At 39.5% G+C, this 23,206-nt stretch overlaps 3 protein-coding genes across 6 annotated transcripts in view; all 3 read right to left on the bottom strand.

Annotated features, from left to right (window-relative positions):
• KITLG (KIT ligand) overlaps nt 1–6,432 on the bottom strand; it is a 412,063-nt gene extending 405,631 nt beyond the window's left edge. Inside the window, exon 1 of the mRNA XM_071799867.1 lies at nt 6,428–6,432. The gene's annotated coding sequence lies outside the window, so the exon portion shown is untranslated. The remainder of the gene's footprint in view (nt 1–6,427) is intronic.
• Nucleotides 1–14,702, bottom strand: part of POC1B (POC1 centriolar protein B) — a 61,732-nt gene extending 47,030 nt beyond the window's left edge. For 2 of the 4 annotated variants that reach the window (XM_071799800.1, XM_065829184.2), the window contains exons 1-8: nt 14,489–14,700; nt 14,243–14,327; nt 5,141–5,312; nt 4,254–4,433; nt 2,882–2,989; nt 1,864–1,979; nt 1,345–1,478; nt 525–593 (exon numbers count right to left, since the gene is read on the bottom strand). In XM_071799800.1, coding sequence (XP_071655901.1) covers nt 525–593; nt 1,345–1,478; nt 1,864–1,979; nt 2,882–2,989; nt 4,254–4,433; nt 5,141–5,312; nt 14,243–14,327; nt 14,489–14,503 — 879 coding nt within the window. In that variant the 5' untranslated portion in view covers nt 14,504–14,700. Of the gene's footprint in view, nt 1–524; nt 594–1,344; nt 1,479–1,863; nt 1,980–2,881; nt 2,990–4,253; nt 4,434–5,140; nt 5,313–14,242; nt 14,328–14,488 lie in introns of all 4 variants that reach the window. The other 2 variants (XM_065829183.2, XM_071799793.1) reach the window with 2 other exon arrangements.
• Nucleotides 9,172–14,184, bottom strand: GALNT4 (polypeptide N-acetylgalactosaminyltransferase 4). Its single transcript, XM_065861483.2, has one exon. It carries the CDS (start codon nt 13,776–13,778, stop codon nt 12,027–12,029), a length of 1,752 nt encoding a protein of 583 aa, XP_065717555.1. The 5' UTR covers nt 13,779–14,184; the 3' UTR covers nt 9,172–12,026.
• Nucleotides 14,703–23,206: the final 8,504 nt, after the last annotated feature.

Here is a 23,206-nt window from a genome sequence, read left to right on the forward strand (position 1 = left end):
ATGCTCAAACAACTCTTCCTTGTATGAAATCCAGTATCTTGCTGTTTCACCAATGTAAACTAGCAAGGCTAATACAAGATTTCTTTTTTCCCCTGAAAGTGTTCCTGGTAGTACAGCTTAATTCTTATTATTACAGAGTAGCGACTTCAAATAAGTGAAAACCTAATGGAACATGTAGGTGTTAATACTAGTTGCAAGACAAATGTTGACACTGAACTACAACACAAACTATTTCTATTTAAATATCTTTCTTTTATTTCAAGATGTAAAATAGAAGTGGCCAGTATTGTGGCCTTCTCATCATAACATCCAAGTGAAAGTAGTTAAAATAAAGTTCTTAAATTATGTATTTATCTTTTTTCCCCCCTCAAATTTAACTTTAGGCTAAACAAAGTCTATATAACACACTACTAGATAGAATACATGTCAGCATCCTGTAATTAGCATGTTACTGTGACATACTATATTTAACTCCCATCTACTCTAACAACCATTAAGACATTCGAAGATAGAATATCACAAACCTGGGCATCTGCTCCACCTGAGGCAAATTTCTCACCATCTTTTGAAAAAGCCGCAGAAAGTACGGGTCCCTGAAAGGGAAAAAAAAAAAAAAGGCACACAGAAAAATCATGCTATTACTGTAATCATGGTATTTTAATGCAATCAAAATGCAACACTTATGCCATTACCTAATATAGATTTTTCAATTTTAATAAAATAGGGAACAATTTAACTGTAGTGAAATTTTTGCAAACGATAGAAGAACATTGCACATCTTTGTAAGATGCTGCATTACAATTATTATAATCAATACTAGGAAAATAGTGGTATTTTCCTTAGATTTTATATTTTAAATCTACAATGAAAAAGCAAATATATATTACATTACTCAAGACTACGTGTTTCAGTGACTTATTACCAAAAGTAAGGCTTGTTTTGCATTAAGAGGAAAGTGAGAAATCATCTACCATTCTTAACAAAAGTTATCTTCCATAAGCTTACTCCTCCTTAGAAAGCACTGTTTTCCAATAGACAAAGACTAATGTGTCAAATAATTGACTTGGACAATCAAAAAGAGTGAATTATTAATTAATTCAGAACATGATCTATGATGTAGCATTAAGCATGCGTACAGTATTAACAGATTAACTGCATGGTCGTAGGTAAAAATCGATGCCTTTCCTTATCACTTGTGACAAGGTGTATAAATACAACATTTGGCTGTCCTCTAATCTGCAAGTTGCAAGATGCAAGACACAATGGCATTAATGTTACTTTCCCTTTGAAAAGATACTGAACAACCTACTAAGATGTTCATTTAAATAAGGTTATTGTGTATACCTTGTGTCCATGAAGAGTGTAAATAAGTCTTCCTTCTAAGAGGTCCAAAATCTTAAGGGTACCATCAGTAGAAGCAGTGATGAGATAGTTACCAGAAGGATGGAACGATACACAATTAACCCCTGCTCTGTGAACTAATTTACAGAAGACAATATTCAAAAGACTATAGATATCTACTAATAGGAAATGTACCCTTTATTTCTTCACTCTTTTCTACCTCCCAAACAACAACCTACTTCACTTAAGGGAAAAACAACCAAAGTGCTAGGACACAGACCACTCTGCAAACTATTTGCTTAATTCTATTCTAAAAATTAAGGGAAGCATTGCAAAGGAATAATCAGGATTCAGTTTGGAGTTTTAGAGTTGCTAGACTGTAAAAAGGTTACTTTACAAAACACCAACATGACTTGTTTGTACACTTTCCCCAGTAAGGAAAGAAATTGTACAATCTACATAAATCACATTTCATTACAAAGAACTCCATTCTAAAGAAAATACAAACTACATTGTTTTTACCTTGGTAATGCTGCAGTAACTTTTTCATTCGAATATCCCACAGTTTCACTGTACGATTGGAACCTGCAGAAGCTATACACGTACCGCTTGGGTTGAAATCCACAAAATTTGCAAATCTAAATAAAATTAATGAAAATAGAATGATTACATGTTTCCACAGAAATTTTTGGAGAGAAATGTATCTAGAAAGCCTTGTTAACACGGAGTTGCCACAAACTTGTGTGAAATCCACACATATGGAAACGCATGTAAGGTATTTCAAGCAACTGAAATAAGCAATAGAAAACAAGATGTGCCTAATAGATCTGAATGCATAAGCTGGCTTTTGTTAAAAAGACAGTACAACTGCTCTGACTCAAACCTTCACAGCTTGTTTTGAAGTACAAAGTTCCTAGTAGAAAGTGCTCCAAAGAGTTTGTAAGCAGCAAGTAAAATAATTTTGTCTAAGAGCAGAATATCCTGCGATAACCTTTTAGCTTGGAAAAAGGATAGAGATGGCAGCAACAGCATTAGCAAAGCACATATACAAGATTAATATTCCACTGCATTTGTTAATTAAAACTGTGGCTCCAAGATGTTTAAGAAAACTTCAGATAAGTAAAAGCAAGTATTTTCTAAACCTAAAAAAAGGCAGGTCACTGAAGTTAACAGAACACTGTTTTCATCAACGAGTGGAGAGTTCTTGAACTTCTCCTCTTGTTGAAGCATTCAATAACAAACAGCATTATTGAAATGGGGGAAAACCATGAAAGCATTCAGAAATCCAAGAGCAATCCGAATTCTCTTTGGCATATTTCTTGACTATGGAAAAACTGGATAAGTGCAGTCAGTCAACCTCTTCAGAAAAAAAAAAAAAAAAAAAAAAAAAAGAGTGAAATTATTTTTGTTCACATGGGTGGTAGAAGAAGTTTGGTCTAATATATGTTGTATCTGAAAATATAAATGTTAACACCACAAAACTTGGATTTAATCTCATTAAAACTACACACATATTTGTCCTTTTTGTAGTGACACTTACCCTTCATAATCTAAGAAGCTATCAATACAAGTTTTATTTCTTGTATCCCAGATCTTAACAGATTTATCCTCACTGCAAGAGGCTATTAGTCTTCCATCAGGGGAATATCTGGAATATGCAAATGAATACATTACTAAACAACGGATACTACCTGAATGAGCATTAAAGATATAATTGGCAAAACATCAGAACCAAGAAAGTCTGTTTGGAATTAAAATGCATAACATTCAAAGAATATCTGAATTTCTCATATTTTTCACAGAGTAATAAAACCTTCTCCCTCCACTCCTCCCAACACTCTCCTTATCCCCAACCCCATTTCACAATAAACTATAATTTTTAACAGCCATAAGCAAGAGAAAGGGGCAGGGGAGGAGGTAACAGGAGCCTAAGGCTATCACTTCAGATGCCAAAGAGATAATTATAGAAAACTATAGGCAAAAAGACAAAGAGGACAAAGCAGAAACTTGTGTTTCATTTTAACCTACATATACATTCTCCTGTGAGTTCTCTCTAGACTTACGAACTGTCAGTAAAACATTCATTATTCCTAGACTGGCAAACTAGGTTTTTAAATAGGAAAATTGATTTGTCTATAGTTTCACCAATCCTTATTATTTCTCATATTAAGCAACTGCACAGGGACATAAGAAGACTGTACAAGAACTTCCATATACCATTTCCTAGAGCTTTCATTTTTCTTCTCAATGATCAGACACATTGGAGCTTTGTAGGGCTCTGCACTTCACCAGTGTTAAAGTTCTTTCTCAAGAGGTTTAAATCAGGCCTCTCAGCTGCAGATTTTCCATTATTATGGAAAGAAAAAGAAAACAAAACAAAACACACACACAGAAAATCTGCCTTTAAATAGGGTGAGAATCTTAACCTGCAGTACAAAGACCATTTCTTTTACCTTTTCTAATTATGTAAGCTTAACACATTTTGACTCAGGACCATTCCTTTATACCACTTTTGTTCCAAGAATAGTTGATAAAACCCCTACCATGCATAACAAAACTAGAAGCAAGTGAATGCTGTGAAACAAGTTAATAGAGCATAAAAACATACAGAATTGGAGAAACAGACAGGATACTGACTGAAATTAAATACAGATGACATTATTTGTCCTTTAAAGTAAAAGAATTAACACATAGCAACAGATTTTGTATGTACACATATTAACATAGAGTAAGCTTTCATACTTCAACTAGGAGATTTATATGCAACGTGCATGTGTAAGACTGATTTATTAAATTGCATTATTAGTGATAGATCATCACTTATGCACAGATTTTTCTTCCCCCAGTTCTGCCATAAAAACACTTTGTTAGAAGTTCTGCTTCTTTACAAAGAGAATAAAAACAACACTTACTTGGCACAGCGAACCCAATGAGTGTGTTGGAATAGGGAAAACAAAAGACGCTGATGGCGAACACTCCATATTTTTACTGATTTATCATTGGATGCTGAAACTAGAAAGTGGCCATCATGCGAGAAGTTTACACAACGAACAGATGCTGTATGACCTTTCAGTACCGATGACTCTCCATGACTGCAAGGAAAAAAAAAAAAAGAAAAACAACAAAAACCTCACACAATTGTATTGAATTGAAAGAGTTTAAAATGCCACAAAACTCAAAGTTAACATATTTGAAATCTTATCCAAATGAAAAGCAACTGACTTTGAAGCAATTGTATTTAATATGACCAATTTTAGAAGAGTGCAATTAACTAGCAGCCTCCATAGGGTATTCGAACTAGCATTTATTGTTTTTTGATATAGTAATCTACAAAATGCTTAAGAGTTAAAGTAGTATCAGTCTTTCTAAGTTCATCCTGAATAGCTTGTAATCACTGCAACTTGAGAGGAGTCTACAAAGACAAATTCAAAATATTTTCTTTTGCAAAAACGCTATTGTTTCCTTTATCACTTATCTCCCCAAAATGAAGTGCAGCCATGCAATCTTTATTAAAAAGGAATACATCCTTTAGGTCAGAGAAATTGTACCAAGCATAGTTGTACACACATTAAATTATCACCTCTGAATTGCCATATTTTTCTGTGGAAACTATAGAATATTCAATGAAGAACAAAGTAACACAGTAAAGAACCGTGTTGCTTGTACTCTCGGTCTCTATTCCTGTCAATGCCCCGTCAGGGATACGGAAAGGAAAAAGAACCTTTTATTGGGTAAACACTCCAATATTCAAATTGTGCATTAATGAAACACACAGCCAGCATCACCCAGTTGCACTCACATGCAAGGAATCCATAGTCTGACAGTACGATCTTGAGAAGCTGAAGCAAGAAGCTGCCCGTCTGGTGAGAACTGGACGCTGGTCACTGCTTCTGCATGGCCTATGAATTTGTAAGCTCTGCACTGTGCCTTCAACTTCCACACCATGAGAAACCTATCCAAAGAGGAGGTAGCTGGCAAGAAATGGAAGATATATCAGAAGTCTGGTCACCACTATTAGAAAAAATATCAGAGCTGATGACTATGGACTTGGAATCACCAGTGAACTTACTGGGTGTCAGTGGGATGGAGCAGTTATTGGGTTTTAACGGATACTTGGCCTGAGCAGAAGCCTGACAGCCAGCAATGCCAACACCAGGCTTTTGGAAGGACATCAGAAGACTGGGAGGAGTAAAGGATAATTCTTAAAAGGTAGTTCTCACACATATTCAGCAAACTGGCTTACAAGTACTTTAAATATCTAGAACGACGACAACAACAAAAATCTAAAGGCAAACATCACACACATGTCATTAAGTATGAATCCAGATCTGGCATTACCAAATCGTGAGAACAAGACAACATCTTCACTTTGATCTCTGAGATGGAATTTGATTCAAGCATCAAGTGTTTAACTCTGATAAGACAGGCCAACTTAAACCCAAAATATAATACCTAACACTTCAGGTATCTAAAGTGAATATCCAAATACGATAATCCTATAATCTTATTTAAGTACCAATTTTTTAATACTAACATCTACCTAATTCAAAACATAATGTGAAGTTGTCAGTCTGATAATAGAAAGAGACAAACTTTTTTTTTTTTGCAGTCACTTTACAGGTGGACCTTACTATCTATACTGGAAAAAGCAGACAGGGCTTTTACCAAAGCTTGATCATTTTCAGGGAACTATAAACAGCAAAAAACAATGAGCAGTTGAATTGAACTGATGAGTGTGATATTCCTGTGCCCCTATAATCTTCATCTCTGCTAAGTGCTAGAAAGTAGATCATAAATAAAAACAAGGGACCCACACTGCCACCCCTCAATTATAAAATTCCTACCCCTAGTGCAACAAGTGAGGGAGAGTAAGAACAGGGACCTCCTGGAAGTTGAAGAGGACATGGAAAGGACGGTTCTTCCCTTCCCAACCTCTTTCAGGAACCAACATAGCACAAAGGAACTGAATCTGTTTATTAGCAAGGCAAGCCCCAACCAAAATATTAGATATTAAACTCTCCTTAGGGATTTGGCACAGAAATATTTTTACTCCCAAAAGACTAGATTCTGGTAAAATATGTGGGACCAGACTATCCCCATGGCTATATCAATAGCCTTAAATTTGACACTGAAGTACAGGATATTAGTCGCCTCCAACTTTTCAGTACTCTATTTTACAGTAGGCCGTTTCTAATTGTACTTGAATGATTTATTTTTTTCCTTTTGCTTCAGAAAAATGTGACCTAGTGTGGTATAAAACAGAAAGGAGGAAACAAAATGTAAGCTAAAACAGAATTGAAAGCATCACATTGGAATGTGGAACAGACAAGATTGATCCTTTCTAAAAACAAACAAACTATCTAGTACCTATGGTACTTTATGAACTGCATAAAGGCAGTGCAATACCAGCCCTCTTTGTTTTTAGTTCTGAAAAAAATGAAGGAACTATTTCAAAAGATAACAGTACAATAAATTCAAAGCCTGGTTTCTTGTAGTTTGCTCTCTCACAGATGGATTATCCCAAGGTTAATGAGACACAAGCAGGAATCTGAAGTTCTTCTTTCATATGGACATCCACAAGAGTCTTCCTTGTTCCCCCTCTGGACTCTCTGTTGCCTACATTCATCCTCTCTCCATCCTTAGGCAGGTTTCTCTCTTGAAGCCACTCACTTATTACCACGACACTCAAAGGCTATTATTATCACCAATACTGCAGTTTCAGCCCAGCTGACACCACCCCAGGGCTGATAGAGGGGAGAAGTTCAGGACCTGCACAGAAAAGGGTGAGTAACTGACAGATCTATTGCAGAATTATTTTAAGGCACACAGACTGACATGACTCTATACCTGAGCAGCACGGGAGAGGCATAAACCCTGGCAAAGAAACTCTAAGCCAAAACTCTGAAACTTTGTTCAACTCTGGCCCCTATCCTGCCAAGGAATCATAGAATAGTTAGGGTTGGAAGGGACCTTCAAAGCTCATCTAGTTCAACCCCTCTGCAACGAACACGGACATCTTCAACTAGATCAGGTTGCTCAGAACAACATCCAGCTTGGCCTTGAATGTTTCCAGGGATGGGGCACCTACCACCTCTCTGCGCAACCTGTGCTAGCGTTTTACCACCCTCAAAACACAGGTTTGGTTCCTTTACTGTTAACAACCTCAGCCAAGCCACACTATTCCCTGTTCAAGCAGGCTAAAAATCAATTTTCGTGCATATGGCTAACACATAAGCATTTTGCTGTAGCAGCAAACATTTTATCTTTGCTAACCACAGGCACTAAATAAGAGTCTACAGGGTAATGATGTTGCCAGCAATAATTTCTATTATCAATACTAACCTTAAACAGTTTTATACATTAAAAACGTACTACTATTATAAAATAAGCTTCTCTAGTTCTTTTTGTATTCCATTTTAAGGGATTCTGCCTACTTCATAATAATGTTTCTCCAATTTACTCAAGCACAGTATTTTAAGCATTGTTTCTTAATCCTTTATGCACTTTGCTTCCCTCAAGTTCATGCTGTCCATGTATTTAAGTGTTCAAAAAGAGGAGAGCAAGAACCTTCCAGGACAGATTACACGAGTTCCTACAGCAATGAAGACCAGACCCAGTTGATGCATTCTGTCAACACTTAAGTAAGTAAAGGCAGCACTCTACAGTCTGACTTTCAGTCACCAGACCACCAGTAAATGGTCCACAGCAGATCTCCAAGGACACTTTAAAGCACTGTAACTGAAACAAAAGACATATAGAGGGTTCAGAATAATTTGTTAGGATGGGCCATACCACAAACAAGTCTGTTGCACATGCTCCTCAGAGAAAACACTACATGGCCAGAACCATGTTTAGAGGTGAAAGACAAAAATTGTCCTTGCTGTCATAATTAAAATAACTGATCAATTGCAAAATATAGCAGAAAGCAAACTGAAAACTCACACTGATCTGACTCCAATATGGAATATAGTCCAGTTTATAACTCCAGTGCTCTTTTTAAAATAAAAATAATCAGTGCTTTCTGTACCCACCCAAGTAGAGCTGACACATCTCTAGGTAATTTGCTTTTCTGGTGATGAGTCATAACAGAATTAAATACCAAAGAGTGAACACTTGGCATTATACAAAGGCCAAGTTTACACACTGCTTTGCTGCAGTTCTCTAAGCAGATATCCAGGCTTTACCTATGCCATGAAAAAAATGTTATGGTATTTGCAATGATACCAAGTTCAATTTACAAGTTGTGAATATGGCATATATACACACGTATGTATGAAGACACAAGGTGCCACACTGTAGAATTACTATTACACTCCCATTTCCCAGAATACCACAGTCACAACTGCAAGTTGTGCAGAAGATCAGAAGATCCATACTCAGTCAGGCTTTAACAGCTAGCTGTACCTCTTGGTCACCCTTTTTCCCCCCTCAGATACTTAGGAATTCCCAATATGGTTAATTCAGTGCAAGAATTACAGGTCAGACAGAGGATAGGGCTGTGCACATGACGTGTATATGAATATTCAAACACCACCCCACCAAAAAACCCACACACTTTACAGGAACCCTGGACACTTCAGTGTCATAAGGCACAACGTCACAACACAAACACATTTAACAGTGATTTGCAAGATTTCATTCTTGGAGGAAAACAATTACTAATCAAACCTCATTCAAGGGAACCAATCTGGAATTCTAAGCACAGTGGATGACTTACAAGGAACTTTTAATAACTCCTGTAAGTTCAAGTTCATGGCAGTTTTTTATCTTATGCTGTACATACAGACACAAGCAGAAAGGACTTAAAAAGAAGCAGCACACTACCCAACATTTAATTATCATTCTGGATTTTATTTTTGTCAAAATAAATCCCAAAGCCCTCCCACATTTATTCAGTGTTAAGTTTACATTCAATTTCATTTAAGTCACTTAAAATCAGTAGTTTATATACAAGTGTTCCCCAAATTTTCCAAGTCCAACAACATAAAGTCTTTCAGAGTTTCAGATTTTTCAGAAATCTGCATGCACTGAAAACCATCTGAATTGGAATATTTCTGAAAAATTCCTGCAACTCAGTTCAAAATCAGGGGAATGTGAAATGGCAAAGGTTTTTTTTTCCTTCTCTATTTAGCTCCTCCCCCAACCTTTTTTATTCCCCTTAGGAATAAATTGAACTTTATTTATGTTAAGGTCCAGGTTATTTACTTTTGCTTTTTTTTTCTTTTAGTTTTGTTATAACTACAAAAATATAATGAGAGGTGACGGGCAAAAGAAGTAAGGGTTCGGATACATGAAGTTATTATCCCTATAAGAGGCAGATTCACTTTGACTTATTGCTTAAATAGATAAGGAACACTTTGTCAGTTTTAACTTGAAGGTAGTTCTTTATATAAAATGTAGTTTTTGCCAAGTCCTAGAAAAGTTAATTGTATAAAAGTTGCATAGTCTATATTCACACCATTAAATTACTTTCATCTGAGGAAACATGCATCACACAGAAAACTTGTGCTCTGCTATGTAGGAGAATCCAAGTCTTTTTCTTGTTATTTCTATTGAACATAGCAGCCTACAGCAAGCTTTTCACAAAAGCACATACTTTGTATAATATATTGCCCCAGCACATAATGACTGGCTGCTTTTCGAAATTTGATAAATGGTTCATTACTTTTACATCTATGAAAAGAATTCCTTGCTGCAAAGTGGAATGGAATTTTTCAGGAATATCTCCCTTATATAGTAAAGAAGTTCCCTTTTTCTAAAAAAAAAAAAAAAATTCAGCTCAGGGAAAAAGAAAAAAAAAAACCTGCAAGAATTGCAAGTTGCAAGTAACCTCCTAAAAATAAGTTAAAGACTTAAACCAACTCACGCCACACAGTGGCAAGCATTCTTGGCACAATTCAACACTACATTACCAGCTCCAAGTTTTCTCCTTCTGTTCCCCTTCTGTCTTAGCCTCCCTCCACCCAAATCATTCAACTCTTTGAAACCGCTAAGATTCAAGAATACACCTTAACTTACTCTTGTTTTATTTTTGGCAAGTCTTCACTTATTTCAGGTCTCACTTGCTCCCTTTTAACCCTTCTTCCTACTAACACCTGCAGCAAAAGCACACCTACTACATTCTTTAAGATGCTTATTGCTTATTAGCTCAAGTTCCTACCTACCAGCCCCAGGTCAAGAATTACTACACCATGGCTACTGGAAAACATTATCACTTCATTGAAAACAACCACCAAAAAAAGCTGGAATGCCTGACCCATTAGATAAGTGTTCAACTTAAATCATGTAAAGCTAAAAACACAGATACTAACACAAGATTTTTCTTTTCAAGAACACAATATATCTACCACATCTACTGTCTATAATCACATCCAAAACAGATTAGTGACAGAATTCAAGAATCAATATTCTTCAAAACCCTACATAATAGGATACAAAAAACACTCTAAGCTGTTCTGTGAATCACCTAACCAACAAATTTTGGTTCCCTCCAAGCAGCCCTTTGCTTTGTCAACTCCCTTCTCTTCAGGAACTCCAGCTTCCCAATCTTACTCGAGCTCTCCCATGGTACTATTGTGACTAGAAAGAGGCATCATATGCTGCATTATCTCAAAACTCTACCTAGGGCTGAGATATTCCAGCTGTTGCCAAAACACAATGCAAAATAAAAGAGACCAAGTTTTTCCCTGTGTCTCTTTCCTCTACCCTGCTGGCAGACCAAAAAAAAAAAAAAAAGAAAAAGGGTACATGGAACAGTCACATTAGCTATGTGTCCCTAGGATGCCAGGCTTAACATAGAAAAGCTTACTCAGAGGCAAAATAAATATTAAATGTATAGCTAAAAACCAGCAGTAGCTAATGCAATTCTGTGCTGTCTCTTCTTTTCCATTACCTTTAAACTGATTTTTTTACTTGTAGCCATCCCTATTTCTTCATTTCTTCCCATTTATGGTACTGCCAGCATGTCCGTGGTTCAGCTGCTACCACACTATTCTCTAAACGCATGAGAGCACCTGACTCACCCTCATGAGGTAACTTTGAGACTAGGCACAAAGCTGCAAAACAATGCCAAAGCCCATCTACTAAAGAAAGTTCCTTTTTTTCAATGTAATATAACTGTCACCTTGAAACCCCAAGGAGAATGTAAATGCCCAGAAAACTGCAGACCACTACAAGACTTAAGATTTAACTTGCCGCATCAATGTCAATTCAATCACATGGTACTGTACCATTACTTATAGATACATAAGTTATCAAGTACCTGCAATATAGGTCAGTTAATTCCACTGCAAGAACCTTAACTTTTACTTCTGTAAGTAAAGATTCTGTACTGTCACATATCATTACCTTGCAGGTCTAATATGTATTTTTAAAGAAAATAAAATCCCTCCTCAGTCCACTCAAAAGCCTTTGTTTTACCATAATCAAGACAGACCAAAGTAAGAAAATAACAGATCAAAATTTTACAAAAATAAAAGGCATTCTATCTGTATTCAATTTTTTAGAAACTAAACCCCAGTATTTACTTTTGCTTCCCATACAGCTCATCACAGCAGATATACTTTCTACACCACTACAGATGCATCTGAAAACACTCCAAGGTGAACAACTGCATGTTGCTATCTGCTCACAAATGTAAAAACCTTGGAGATCACGGTCCATTTGATTCGTACAACCAGCAGTGATTATTTTTCAAATTTCCAAATCTGATTTTTATCTGCAGCATTACAAGTTCTCATTTGCACATCAGCACGTCCCTCAGCTGTACGATAAGCAGTAAGGCACTTTCCTGAATGAGGATGATAAATAGTCCCATCTTCTTTGAAATGCCATATAATAACTTCTGGGATGGGAGATCCATCTTTTGGGCAGTTCCTCATAGTTATGAAGTCTTCATGCTCAGGGACTTCAGCACATAGCTCAGTTACAGAGTTAAATCTAATCTCCTTATTTGATGTGTACTCAAAAAATTGATTGCCTCCCTGACCATGACATCCAAAGAGAGAAAGGTGAGCCCCAGTAGGATGATTTTCTGGCAAGGCGTAGTCAAGGCACTCTGAAGCTATTCCTGCACTGCGGATAGCACCATGCCAGCCAGGACGATCTTCTGGTACATGCAACTCCGCAAATATGTTTTTTAAATACCAGTTAAAACTCTTGCATTTCAAACGCTCCCTCAGTATCTTTCTTTCAGAAATATCTCCATAGTTTTCTTTTCTTGCTGAAGGATTCCTGTTGTAAAAGTGCTCTTTGTACTCATCCATCCACACTTCAGCAGCACGTGCCGTGTTCTGAAGGAAATTTGGTCTGGCATAGGGTGCACGCTTTGGAAACACATGGCCCACATGGGAGCATGGATGAATTTCCAACATGCCTCCACACTGCCAAACCCTAAATGATAATTCTAAGTTCTCCCCTCCCCAAACATCCATTCCAGTATCATAAGTACCCAGGTACTCAAAATACTTCTTGCTGACAGCAAACAAGCCACCAGCCATAGTTGGGGATCTGATTGGGTCGGTTTCAGATCTGCGCCTAAGACGTTCATGTTTAGGCACTGAGTGCCACTGGAATGTTAGCCGCCAGTCAAAGCCCCCAATCATGGGCTCTGCTGTTTGCATGTAGTATTCAAACGTTTTCCAGTCAATGGTGTCAATGACAGGACAAACAATAACAGTCTCATTCTCAGCAATCCTCTCAAGCAGTGGTTCCAGCCAGCCAGAGACACATTCACAGTGACAGTCTAGGAATGTGAGGACATCACCGGTGGCAAAAGTAGCGCCAATTAAGCGTGCACGAACCAGTCCTTCTCGTTTGTTGGTTCTTATCAAACGAACTCTTTTCAGACTGCTTATGTATTTTTCAAGATCAGTCTTCAAATATACTTTATCACTCAAGTCATCCACCAGTATAATTTCTTTTAGAAGCACTGAAGGTGATGTTTCAAGAACACTATGTATCGTCCGCAGCAATGTTGACCAAGCTTCATTGTAAAAAGCAATTATAACAGATGTTGTAGGCAGTTTTCTGTAGTTGTAAGACTTAGCTTTACAGCCACTCAGTCGATTATCTTCAATGTGCCGGTGCAGAGAGATTTTATCACTCAAGAAAATGTTTATCGCATACTTCTCAATCAGTTCTTCTTCCTGTTTCTTTTCCTCAGAACTCAGCTGCAGGCGAGAAGGCTTACCCCACTCTCCTGGGGAATAAGGATCAGGCGGGGACTTGTCATAAACTGGACGAGCCAAATCCATAGCCTCTTCTGCTCTGTCAGAAAAGCGCCTCTCCCATTTCCCTTTGGTGATGCTCTCCCCGGCGAGGGAGGCACCGAAGGAAGAAACCGACAGCTCGACCACGAAGTATGCGATCATCAAGAAGCCGAGAAACACACAGCTTTTACGGACCCACGTCCATCTTCTCACCAGACGGATCCTCATCGTAGGCAATTAAAAGCAGCCCCAAGCTGAGAGTAGCTCCGTGATCTACCGCTGGCTCCCCCCTGCGCCCCCAGGACTGGGGGGCCCAGCTTCGGGTTCGGGTCGCCAGCCGAGTTTGCAGCCACTCTCTCCGTGACGGGCCCGGAGGTTACCCGGGGGGCCGCGGCGCAGCAGCGGCGGCACGAAGCAGCCCCCCGCCCCTCCGGCCTCGGCGCTCCCCTCACTTACTTCCTCCTCCTCCTCCTCTCTCGCCGCGGGACAAACCCCTCCTCCCGCCTCGTGGTTTGCTCAAAAAGTTGTCGCTTAAGGAAGGGGCAGAGACTCCTCCGCCCGCCCGGCCGGCGGGGGAGCCCGCCCCGCCTCCGCGCCCGGCGGCTCCGCCGGCTGCCGGGGGAGGAAAGGAAGCAAGGAGGGAGGGAGCTACCCCGTCTGAAAGCAAACAGCGCCCGGCCCTCGACACTCACCCAGCCCCGCGCCGTCCGCGTCGAAAGCAACGCCCGTCACCGCCGCTCTGTGGCCCCGAAGAGTCCGAATCAAAGCGGGGTCCTCCTGGGAGAGAGGGTGCGCACCGTCAGGCGCCGGGTGGGGGCCCCGCCTCCCGCCCGCCCCTCCGGAGCCGTTAACGTGCCGCACGCGGCGGGGGCACGGCCGCTAAAGGGCTCCGCGCCCTCCGCTGCCCCGGCTGCCCACGCCCGTCGCCGGGCCCTTACCAACGCGGAGGCCATGGGCGGAGCGGGACGCCGCGGCAGCGGTTGCTGGAGCGGCGCGGCGGCCCGTCAAACCCCCCGCGCTCTAGTCACGGCCGGTCGAGCCCCGAATTCATCCGCGGCGCCAACAGCGCGTCTTTCGATCCGCCCATTCGCCGGCCGCCTCAGAGAGGCGGTGAGGCTGTGGATCCACCCCTATCGGTTGTATAGGTGCTCGACTCCCTGTTAAAGGCGCAGAGCCGCAGTGCCTCTCGCGTTGCCTTGGCTACGGCGCGTGCTGGCGTCGGCGCCTGCGCGGTGTCCGGCTGTACCAGAGCGGCCTCTCCGGTCGGGCCGGGGATAATTAAAATATCTTGTCTCCGAATTTGTCCGTTTGGTTGGAAGACGGCGGCTTGTGGTTGGGACAGACTGAGCTACCACCTAGCGGGCGTCGTTCTGTGGGTGCTGGACAGGCGGGGCCTGGAAGGTCATTATTTGGAAAAGAGGAGTGATTGTACCACTGTACTCGGCACTGGTGAGGCCCCACCTTGAATACTGTGTTCAGTTTTGGGTCCCTCATCATAAGAAAGACATTGAGGTACTAGAGAGAGTGCAGAGGAGGGCGATGAAGCTGGTGAGGGGTCTGGAGCACAAGTCTGATGAGGAGCAGCTGAGGGATCTGGGGCTGTTTAGCCTGGAGAAAAGGAGGCTGAGGGGAGACCTTATCGCTGTCTGCAACTACCTGAAAGGAGGTTGTAGCATGGAGGGTGTTGGTTTCTTCTCACAAGTAGCAAGTGACAAAACAAGAGGAAATTACCTCAAGTTGTGCCAGAGGAGGTTTAGGTTGGATATTAGGAAAAAATTCTTAATGGAAAGGGTTGTCAGGCATTGGAACAGGCTGCCCAGGGTTGAGTCACCATCCCTGGAGGTGTTTAAAAGGCGTTTAGATGAGGTTCCTAGGGACATGGTTTAGTGCTAGAATTAGATTTGGTTATGGTTGGACTCGATGATCCTGCGGGTCTCTTCCAACTGAAATGATTCTATGAAAAAAAGACCAACCCTCAAACCCGATTTTTTTCCTACCAGCCTGTGAGGGAACACCCCGGTGCTGGGCTGGTTCTTTGCTGGCATGCAGCGCAATGCCCGGAGCTACGCTGTCGGTGTTTCAGCCAGGCAGCCGAAGGAGGCCAGGGCTGTGGGGAGGCTGTGTGGGGCCTGAGGTGCTGCTCCCCTGGCTGCAGGTGGAGTGGGCTTTTACCTGCCTGCTCTTGAGGACCTGTTCTTTCAGGTTAGCTGATAGCAAACCTGAAGAAGCAAAATCTACAAAGATAGTGAAAGGCCTGGCCCATGTTACCTTGATTTTGTGACTTATACTTTGGTGCAGGAAAGCACTGGTTAACACCTCATACTGGTTTTGCATTAAGCATCTTTAGTATTGTCCTCTGTTTTTTCTCATTGTTTCTTAGACTATTAGTGCTTTCTAGATTTCCAAGTCAGTGCTCAGGTTTGTATCATACAGATACCATCCCTTAATACTTTGAAAAAGTACAGCTAGCTTTTTTTTTTCTTTAAAAAACAAAACCAAACTAAACACGAATTTTGGTGTTACTAGTGCTGTGAATGTTTATGCAGCTTCATGTAAGCTAGGTAAGGAAACTAATCTCACTGAAAAAATACTGCTTCAATAGCTATGCTAGTAGAAATGGGGTTGGCATCATTTCGTAAAAGGGAGGGCTGTGATAGCAAAACTGTCATTTGATATGAAAGTTTTTGTGAAGAAGTAACTTATACAGCAATTACCTTTTTTTTAAAAAAAAAATAGACTGCATTTTACAGAGTTTCATGTGGCATTAAACTCATACATCTAAAGAAACAGGTCAGTAATTAGGCCAACATGCAAGATTTGTCAGTTATAGGACAGTTCCAAATCAATTGTGTTTAACCAAGAAATGCACGTTTAAAATAATAATTTTATAAGTGCTGCAAAAGCAGGATTATCACAAGTATGTAAGAAGTTTTCCATTAAAATCTGTTAGACGCTTCTTACATTGATGTTTTGCAGACTGATAGTTTGTCTTTACACAAACCTTTTTTTTAAGTGGTGGGACAGGATACATTGGCTTTAACTTAAACATAACTACAGCTACAGTTTTATGTCATTATTTGTTCTTGTTGGTGTTGGGTTTTGGTTTGGTTTGTTTATTTTTGGTTTGTGGGTTTATTGGGGTTTTGTTTGTTTGTTGGTTGTTTTTTGTCTTTTTTTTTGTACAGCTCACTCACCTATCTTTTTGTGTTAGCTCTCATGATTTAGTTATCACAAAGAAAAGTGTAGCACTAAACAAAGCTGGTAATGAGAAGACTTCAGTGTCCCACATTCTGTCATGTTGCAGGAGTAGTGAGTTAACTATTTAAACTTAAATTCACTTGGCCTCTTCACCACTATTGAGGTCTTCCAGCCATGTACTCAACTGTTTTTCTGTCTTTTTTCTTCTGTGTTTTATCAACTGTGAATGAGACCTCTCATCAGGGAGACAGCCAAGCTACATTTACATCCTGTCCCTCTGGGAAGGAGGTTTAAAACCAAGCTTTGGATGATCTTAAGTTAGTCTGTGTTCTCATTTTCTCTTGAATGACATAATCTACCCTCTATGCTCCTGTAATTGTGTATTATGTTATCTCAGTATTCCTGGTATGTTATGTTCTCAGATTCATTTGTATTCTGAAAGCTCCTTAAAACGCAGTGGACAGAAGTATATGTTATTTTCTTTACAAACTGAGCTAAATGACAATTCTGTCATACTGAATCTTTTGCCTTCTTCACAGCTGCTATATTTCCTGCAGCTCAGTATCCTTTACTCATTTTAGGGTGCTAGCAATAAACTGGAATCTGTACCTGCCCACAAAATTCCTGAATTATGAAGTGCCAGCTGATAGGCACGAAGCAATGGACAGACTGGGGTTACTGAAAGAGGGCAGCATCCCTCTTTCTACAAATTGCTGGAAGGGCATTTCTCAAACTGCAGGGCTTACAAGGTTAATCTGTTCCTCACTGCTGCTCCTCATGTGAGAGTGTTTTGAAGACTCCCAAATGCTTGTAGGAAGTAAAGTATTCCCTTGCCACAGACATATAATTAGCTATAATGATTGTCGTTATAAAACTGGCAGGTAATAGTTTTTATGCTGATTAATTTTTCTCATTAGCATGCATAGATTTTATTTTTAGAATTATTGTAACTCCTAATAATTTAATACAATTGTGAGTTGGCATTGTCTTTTTAAGGTTGAGAATAACTGTTCTGCCACATACAAGTGCGATCTATTATGTTAAGTTGTTGTGCACTGTGATGGCAATGATAAATGGTGCTTCAGAAAATATCTTCCAAATGTCGCATCTCAGTAGGCTGTTGTTTCAGCAGGTGTGAAGCTTTTTCTCAGGTATTGAGTTAAGGTAGTATATGTCCAAATAGAAATCATATACACAGAAGAACACTACAATTGCAACTCAAGGTTCCTGCAGGCTGCATGGTCACTGCAGGAAAGGACCTAATAAAAATGTGTGTAGAATTCAAGGACACATGGATGAACATAGTACCCTTTGTGCATGTATGTCACAGTGCACACATAAATTTCACTGATCACTTAGGATGTCATAATAAATGAGGTAATATGTGCACAAGGGACAAATGTAATATACTAGCCCACTTAAAGTACTGTCGTATCTAAAATGAGGACTTTGTAACTTTAATGTTAATGCAGACTTTAAAATAAAACTGAGGACCTCAACTTTAGCTACACGGGATCATAGTGGAAGCAGCTGCATTAGCAGTAGAGCTGCCATGACCCCCAGAGAGGCCTTTGGCCCTTGGGTTGTTGGCAGACAGGGGACACAAGCAGACAGTGGTGCTCCATGGGCACTGGAGGGAAGTGTGAGATAAGCTTTGCCAGCATCATGCATCCACGTACATGCAGAAGAATGTAGTCTCAGGGCACAAATATTTAATTATAGGCTGTCTTGCAGCTGTAGAACCATTATGTTAATACCTTATGCCCCCAGCATATTTCCAACCTCTGATCCTATGTTTTTTTCTCCTACATTAAAATGGCTATGAAAATAAATATTAAGACTGTAAAGTAACTTGTGGGTACTGTATTATATTCTAGTTTTATTGAAACTTTCTTCTCAAAATGCCATTAGAGTCTGTTTGCCAACAGCAGCAAGAAAATGGAAAAGATAAGGATATCAAGTATATACAGATAGATTTGAAATGCATGGGTGATTTGGAATATGTATGATGTTATTAAACTTATAATCTAAGAAACATATAGTCCAAGAATCCTCCTGGGGTCCTGAGGGAACTGACAGGTGTAGTTGCTAAGCCATTCTCCATCATATTTGAAGAGTCATAGCAACTGAATGAAGTCCCCAGTGATGAAAGAAAAGGGAACATCACACCTAGATCCCAGAAACTACTGACCAGGCAGCGTTGCCTCTGTGCTCAATAAGATCATGGAGCAGATCCTCCCAGAAGTTATTCTGAAGCATATGGAAGATGAGGTGATTAGAGACAGCCAACATGGCTTCACCAAGGGCAAATCATGCCTGACTAACCTAGTGGCCTTCTGTGATGGAGTGACTGTGCCAGTGGACAAGGGAATAGCAACTGATGTCATCTACCTGGACTTCTGTAAAGCCTTTAATATGGTCCCCCACAATATTCTTGCCTGTAAGCTGGAGAGGTACAGATTTGATGGAGGGACTATTAGATGGATAAGGAATTGGCTGGATAGATGCATCCAAGGGGTTACAGTCAGTGGCTCAGTGTCCAAAGGGAAATCAGTGATGGGTGGTGTCCCTCAAGGGTTTGTTTTGGGACCAATACTATTTCATATCTTCATTAATGACATAGACAGTGGGATTTTTAGACAGCAAATTTGTGAATGACACCAAGCAGAGTGGTGCGATTGATACAATAGAGGGACAGGATGCCAGCCAGGGGACCTTGACAGGAGTGAGGAGCAGAATTGGGGAAACCTCATGAAATTCTACAGAGCCAAGTGTGAGGTCCTGCACATGGCTCAGGACAATTCCCAGTATCAGTACAGATTGGGGCATGAAAGTATTGAGAGCAACCCTGCAGAGAGGGACTTGAGGATACTGGTAGATGAAAAGCTGAACATGAGCCAGTAATGCGCACTTGCAGCCCAGAAAGTCAACCATTTCCTGGGTTACATCAAAAGTAATGTGACCAGCAGGTCAAGGGAGGTGATTCTTCCCCTCTACTCCGCTCTGGTGACGACACCCCAGCTGGAGCCCTGCATCCATCTCTGGGGCCCCCAACATAAGAAGGACATGGGCCTGTTGGAGCAGGTCCAGAGGAGGCCATCAAAATGATCAGAGGTCTGTTGTAGCTGATAATTATTTGATATTTTTCCTTTCTCAGCATATAGATTGTATTTTACTGAAGGCTAAATAAGAGAACTGAAAACACCTGAAGGGGAACATGTGTAAAGGAAAACTACATAATTTAAAATCAGCACTTTAAACCAAATAACTATCTGTGTGAGAAGCTGAGGGTTACAATTACTCTGCCAAAGAACTTGTCTTAGAATCATTAGAATTTGTATAAAAGTAGGTGTGTTATCCAAAGGGATTTTTCCATTTGATCCTTTCATTAGACACTTTTGTGTAAAAGATACATATCTTTCTAATGACTCCAGAGATCAAATTCCTTTATGTTTCTCCCTTAGCACCCAAACAGCACAGTAAATATACTGACATAGTAATATGCAGCTGAAGCACACACTGAGCTGCATGTAAATCTCTTTAGTGTTACTTGCAATATCGGATAATAGCTCACACTCTCTATGATATGTGTGCATTGTTAGAATCTGAGAACGTTTGCAGCCACCAGCTGTTTTCTGATAACAGGACTGGTTTGACTATGGAATTTTCTGGGATAATCCTATTATGGTGTTTTATAGCAGTGGCATCACTACTGGGCTGGAGACCCACATGCAATTCTGAATTTAAAGAACATATTTCTTTTTCTTCAGTTTTTTTTTTTTTAAATAATGTTTTAATGGTTGATTAATACACATAATATTTGCTGTGACACCAGTAACATGGATATGTATTTTGTTGGTATATGTGTATTTATTTCAGTGAGCTTGTGACTAGCTTTTTTTTTAAAAAGTAAAGCAGATACAGGGTATGATGGCTGTTTGGAATAATTTAGTACAATGTAGCCAAGGTCAGAACAAATTTTTAACACCTCAGGAGATGCTGTATAGAATGGTGTTTATAGAATATCTTCCATTTAGTATTGCTTAACAATAGCATCGTTTAGGATAATGCAGATATGAACTGCAAGAGTGAGTTGATGAAAACAGATGAAAAGTGAACTATTGTATGGAGATACTGACCTTGGTGAAGTATCTGTTCAGGTATGTGTCACAAGGCAACATGTCAAGTAAAGAAACTAGTAAGGAGAATGAACTAGGGGATGGAATAAACAGGACCAAGAGAAACTAAAATAAGACATTTAAGTAGAAAAATGAGCTCTTGATATCTGAGCTTACTTAATTTTAGGAAAAAGTGTAATTTTTCTTCAAGTCTGAACTCTGTGAAACCAAATTTTGGCTTAACTTACAAATTTATGGTTAAAAGGTGGCAGTAAATCTGTTTGGTGGGTGTTAAGGAGGAACTTGGTGTTTGCACATTGCAGAATTCATATTAGCAGGTATTTCATAAGTTCATGTGGTTTGTTTAAACTAGACTACACTAAAACTGTATGGGTGAGGTTTTCAACCATTAAACTGAAGATATAGAGAATATAAGGAGTGATAAAACCTTAATACATCACACTTGACTCAGCTTTTTAAGAGGAAAACTATCATATGCATTCATGTTAAACAAAAAAATGTAAAGAAGCACTAGTTTTTAGCACCTCCAGTAACAACTGATCAGTATGTTTCAAGAACCCAAAAAGCTGTTAGAAACACTCACAAAAATACACTGTTTTCCCTTTGTACAGAGATAAACAAACAGGGTATGGGACAGAAACATGAAGAAGTGAATGAAAGATGTTCAGGTCTGAAGGCTGTGTAATAATCCAGAGCATATCAGTGAGGGTGGGTGGTTTATTATTTTATTTCTATTTTCTGATCTTGAAGGAACAAACCAGAAAGGAATACATAGGTGTTACTATAAGGCTTATGGGAACTTGGATGAAAAATTACAAGATGTGCATATTATAGCAAAAAATGATCAGATATGTGAATATTGTGCTTTTTATTCAGAGATTGTAAAGTATTTTTCTAGTCCTTCGTTTCTATAGAAATATACACAGTGATGAGGCTATTTGAAGGCTGCTGTTGAAAATGTGCCCTCCAAAGAAGCAAATTTTAGGGGACATTTTAGCAAAATCAGAAATAGAATTCACATCTGATTCCCAGTTCTGATTTCAGGGCTCCTGCAAATTACTAGTGTACCTCCAAGGAATACCTACAAAAAAATATGTAGAAATAAAATTCAGAGTTGTAAGAGTTGTTCTTTTAAGTAAAGCCACTTGCTAAAATTATGTATAAATGAGTATAACACAGTCTCACTTGGCTAATGACATTTTCTGTTCAAAAATCTTGATATGACACCATATTCAACTACTGTTTTGTGTCATGCTTTGTTCGAATCTCATTCGGTTGCTTTATGTTATGTTAAGACAGAAGTAGTTGCTTCCATCAGCTGGTTAAATTTGTACTAGTAGTACTGTATTTGTCTATAGTTTTTGTTTTCCACTACCTATTTGTTGGGTTTTTTTTTGGTATCAGTGTCAATTGGAAGAACAAGGAAATGGCTGTTTTCTGTGTTTCTTGCATTGCCTTGGATTTTACAGCAAGAGGTATACAGGTATGTGAGCATTACCTGGATTCACAGTGTGGTTTAGGCCTGAGTCAAAACCCAAGGGGTTTTTAAAATTATCTCCTGCTTATGTTGCTGAATTCTAAATTTGGTTTAAGGGTCTCCTAGCTCAGGTTGAAACTTAATGGGCAGTCCAGTGTCAGAAAGGTACGTTGAGGTTTGTGCGTTGGCAGTGTGTCTCATTATGCTAACTTACCACTAGATCGTTTCAGGTGCTTTTAAAATCAGGTTACTCTGGTAATTTTGAATTTTCTTGAATCCTTGTACCATATTTGTACTTAGTCGTATCAAAACAGTCATAAATAAATCCAGTGGTTAGCTGCTGTCAAAAGGGGTGTCATCACTCCTTCTTTTCAAGTTGGCATTAGTCATCATCTGACCCAGGAGTGAGGTGGTTTAGAGTGCTAAGCTGACATGAATAGTAGTGTGGTGGTTGCTTATTTATTGTCAGTTTAGTGTTATCCCAGTTTGGTGCATTGAAGTGGTTCTTCTCAGGATCAGATCAATGGTAACTGGCACATGTTGAGTGGCTTGGAGCTTCCTGCTGCACGTGGTGCTACTCCTCTTGGCAGTACTTAGCCAATAAATTGTCTTAGAGATGTTGTCAAATGACACCCTCAGACAATTAATTTTTCTAGTTTCATTGCTTACAGCTGCTACCTCGTGCTCATCTAGTAACAACAACAATCATAATTCCTATGCTAATTTAATTTTTCTGCTTCTGATGAGAGGAGAAAATGGAAATTACATTATTGCCTGTCTTTCATAAGCTTTCTCGTCTGCACTTACCCAAGGAAGACTAGAGGAAAACACACATAAACATA

This window comes from Patagioenas fasciata, chromosome 1 (assembly GCF_037038585.1).
Source record: "Patagioenas fasciata isolate bPatFas1 chromosome 1, bPatFas1.hap1, whole genome shotgun sequence".
NCBI classification, from domain to species: Eukaryota; Metazoa; Chordata; class Aves; order Columbiformes; family Columbidae; genus Patagioenas; species Patagioenas fasciata.

Excerpts from the sequence above, each read along its gene's own strand:
- GALNT4 (XM_065861483.2), bottom strand. The coding sequence starts at position 13,778 with ATGAGGATCCGTCTGGTGAGAAGATGGACGTGGGTCCGTAAAAGCTGT.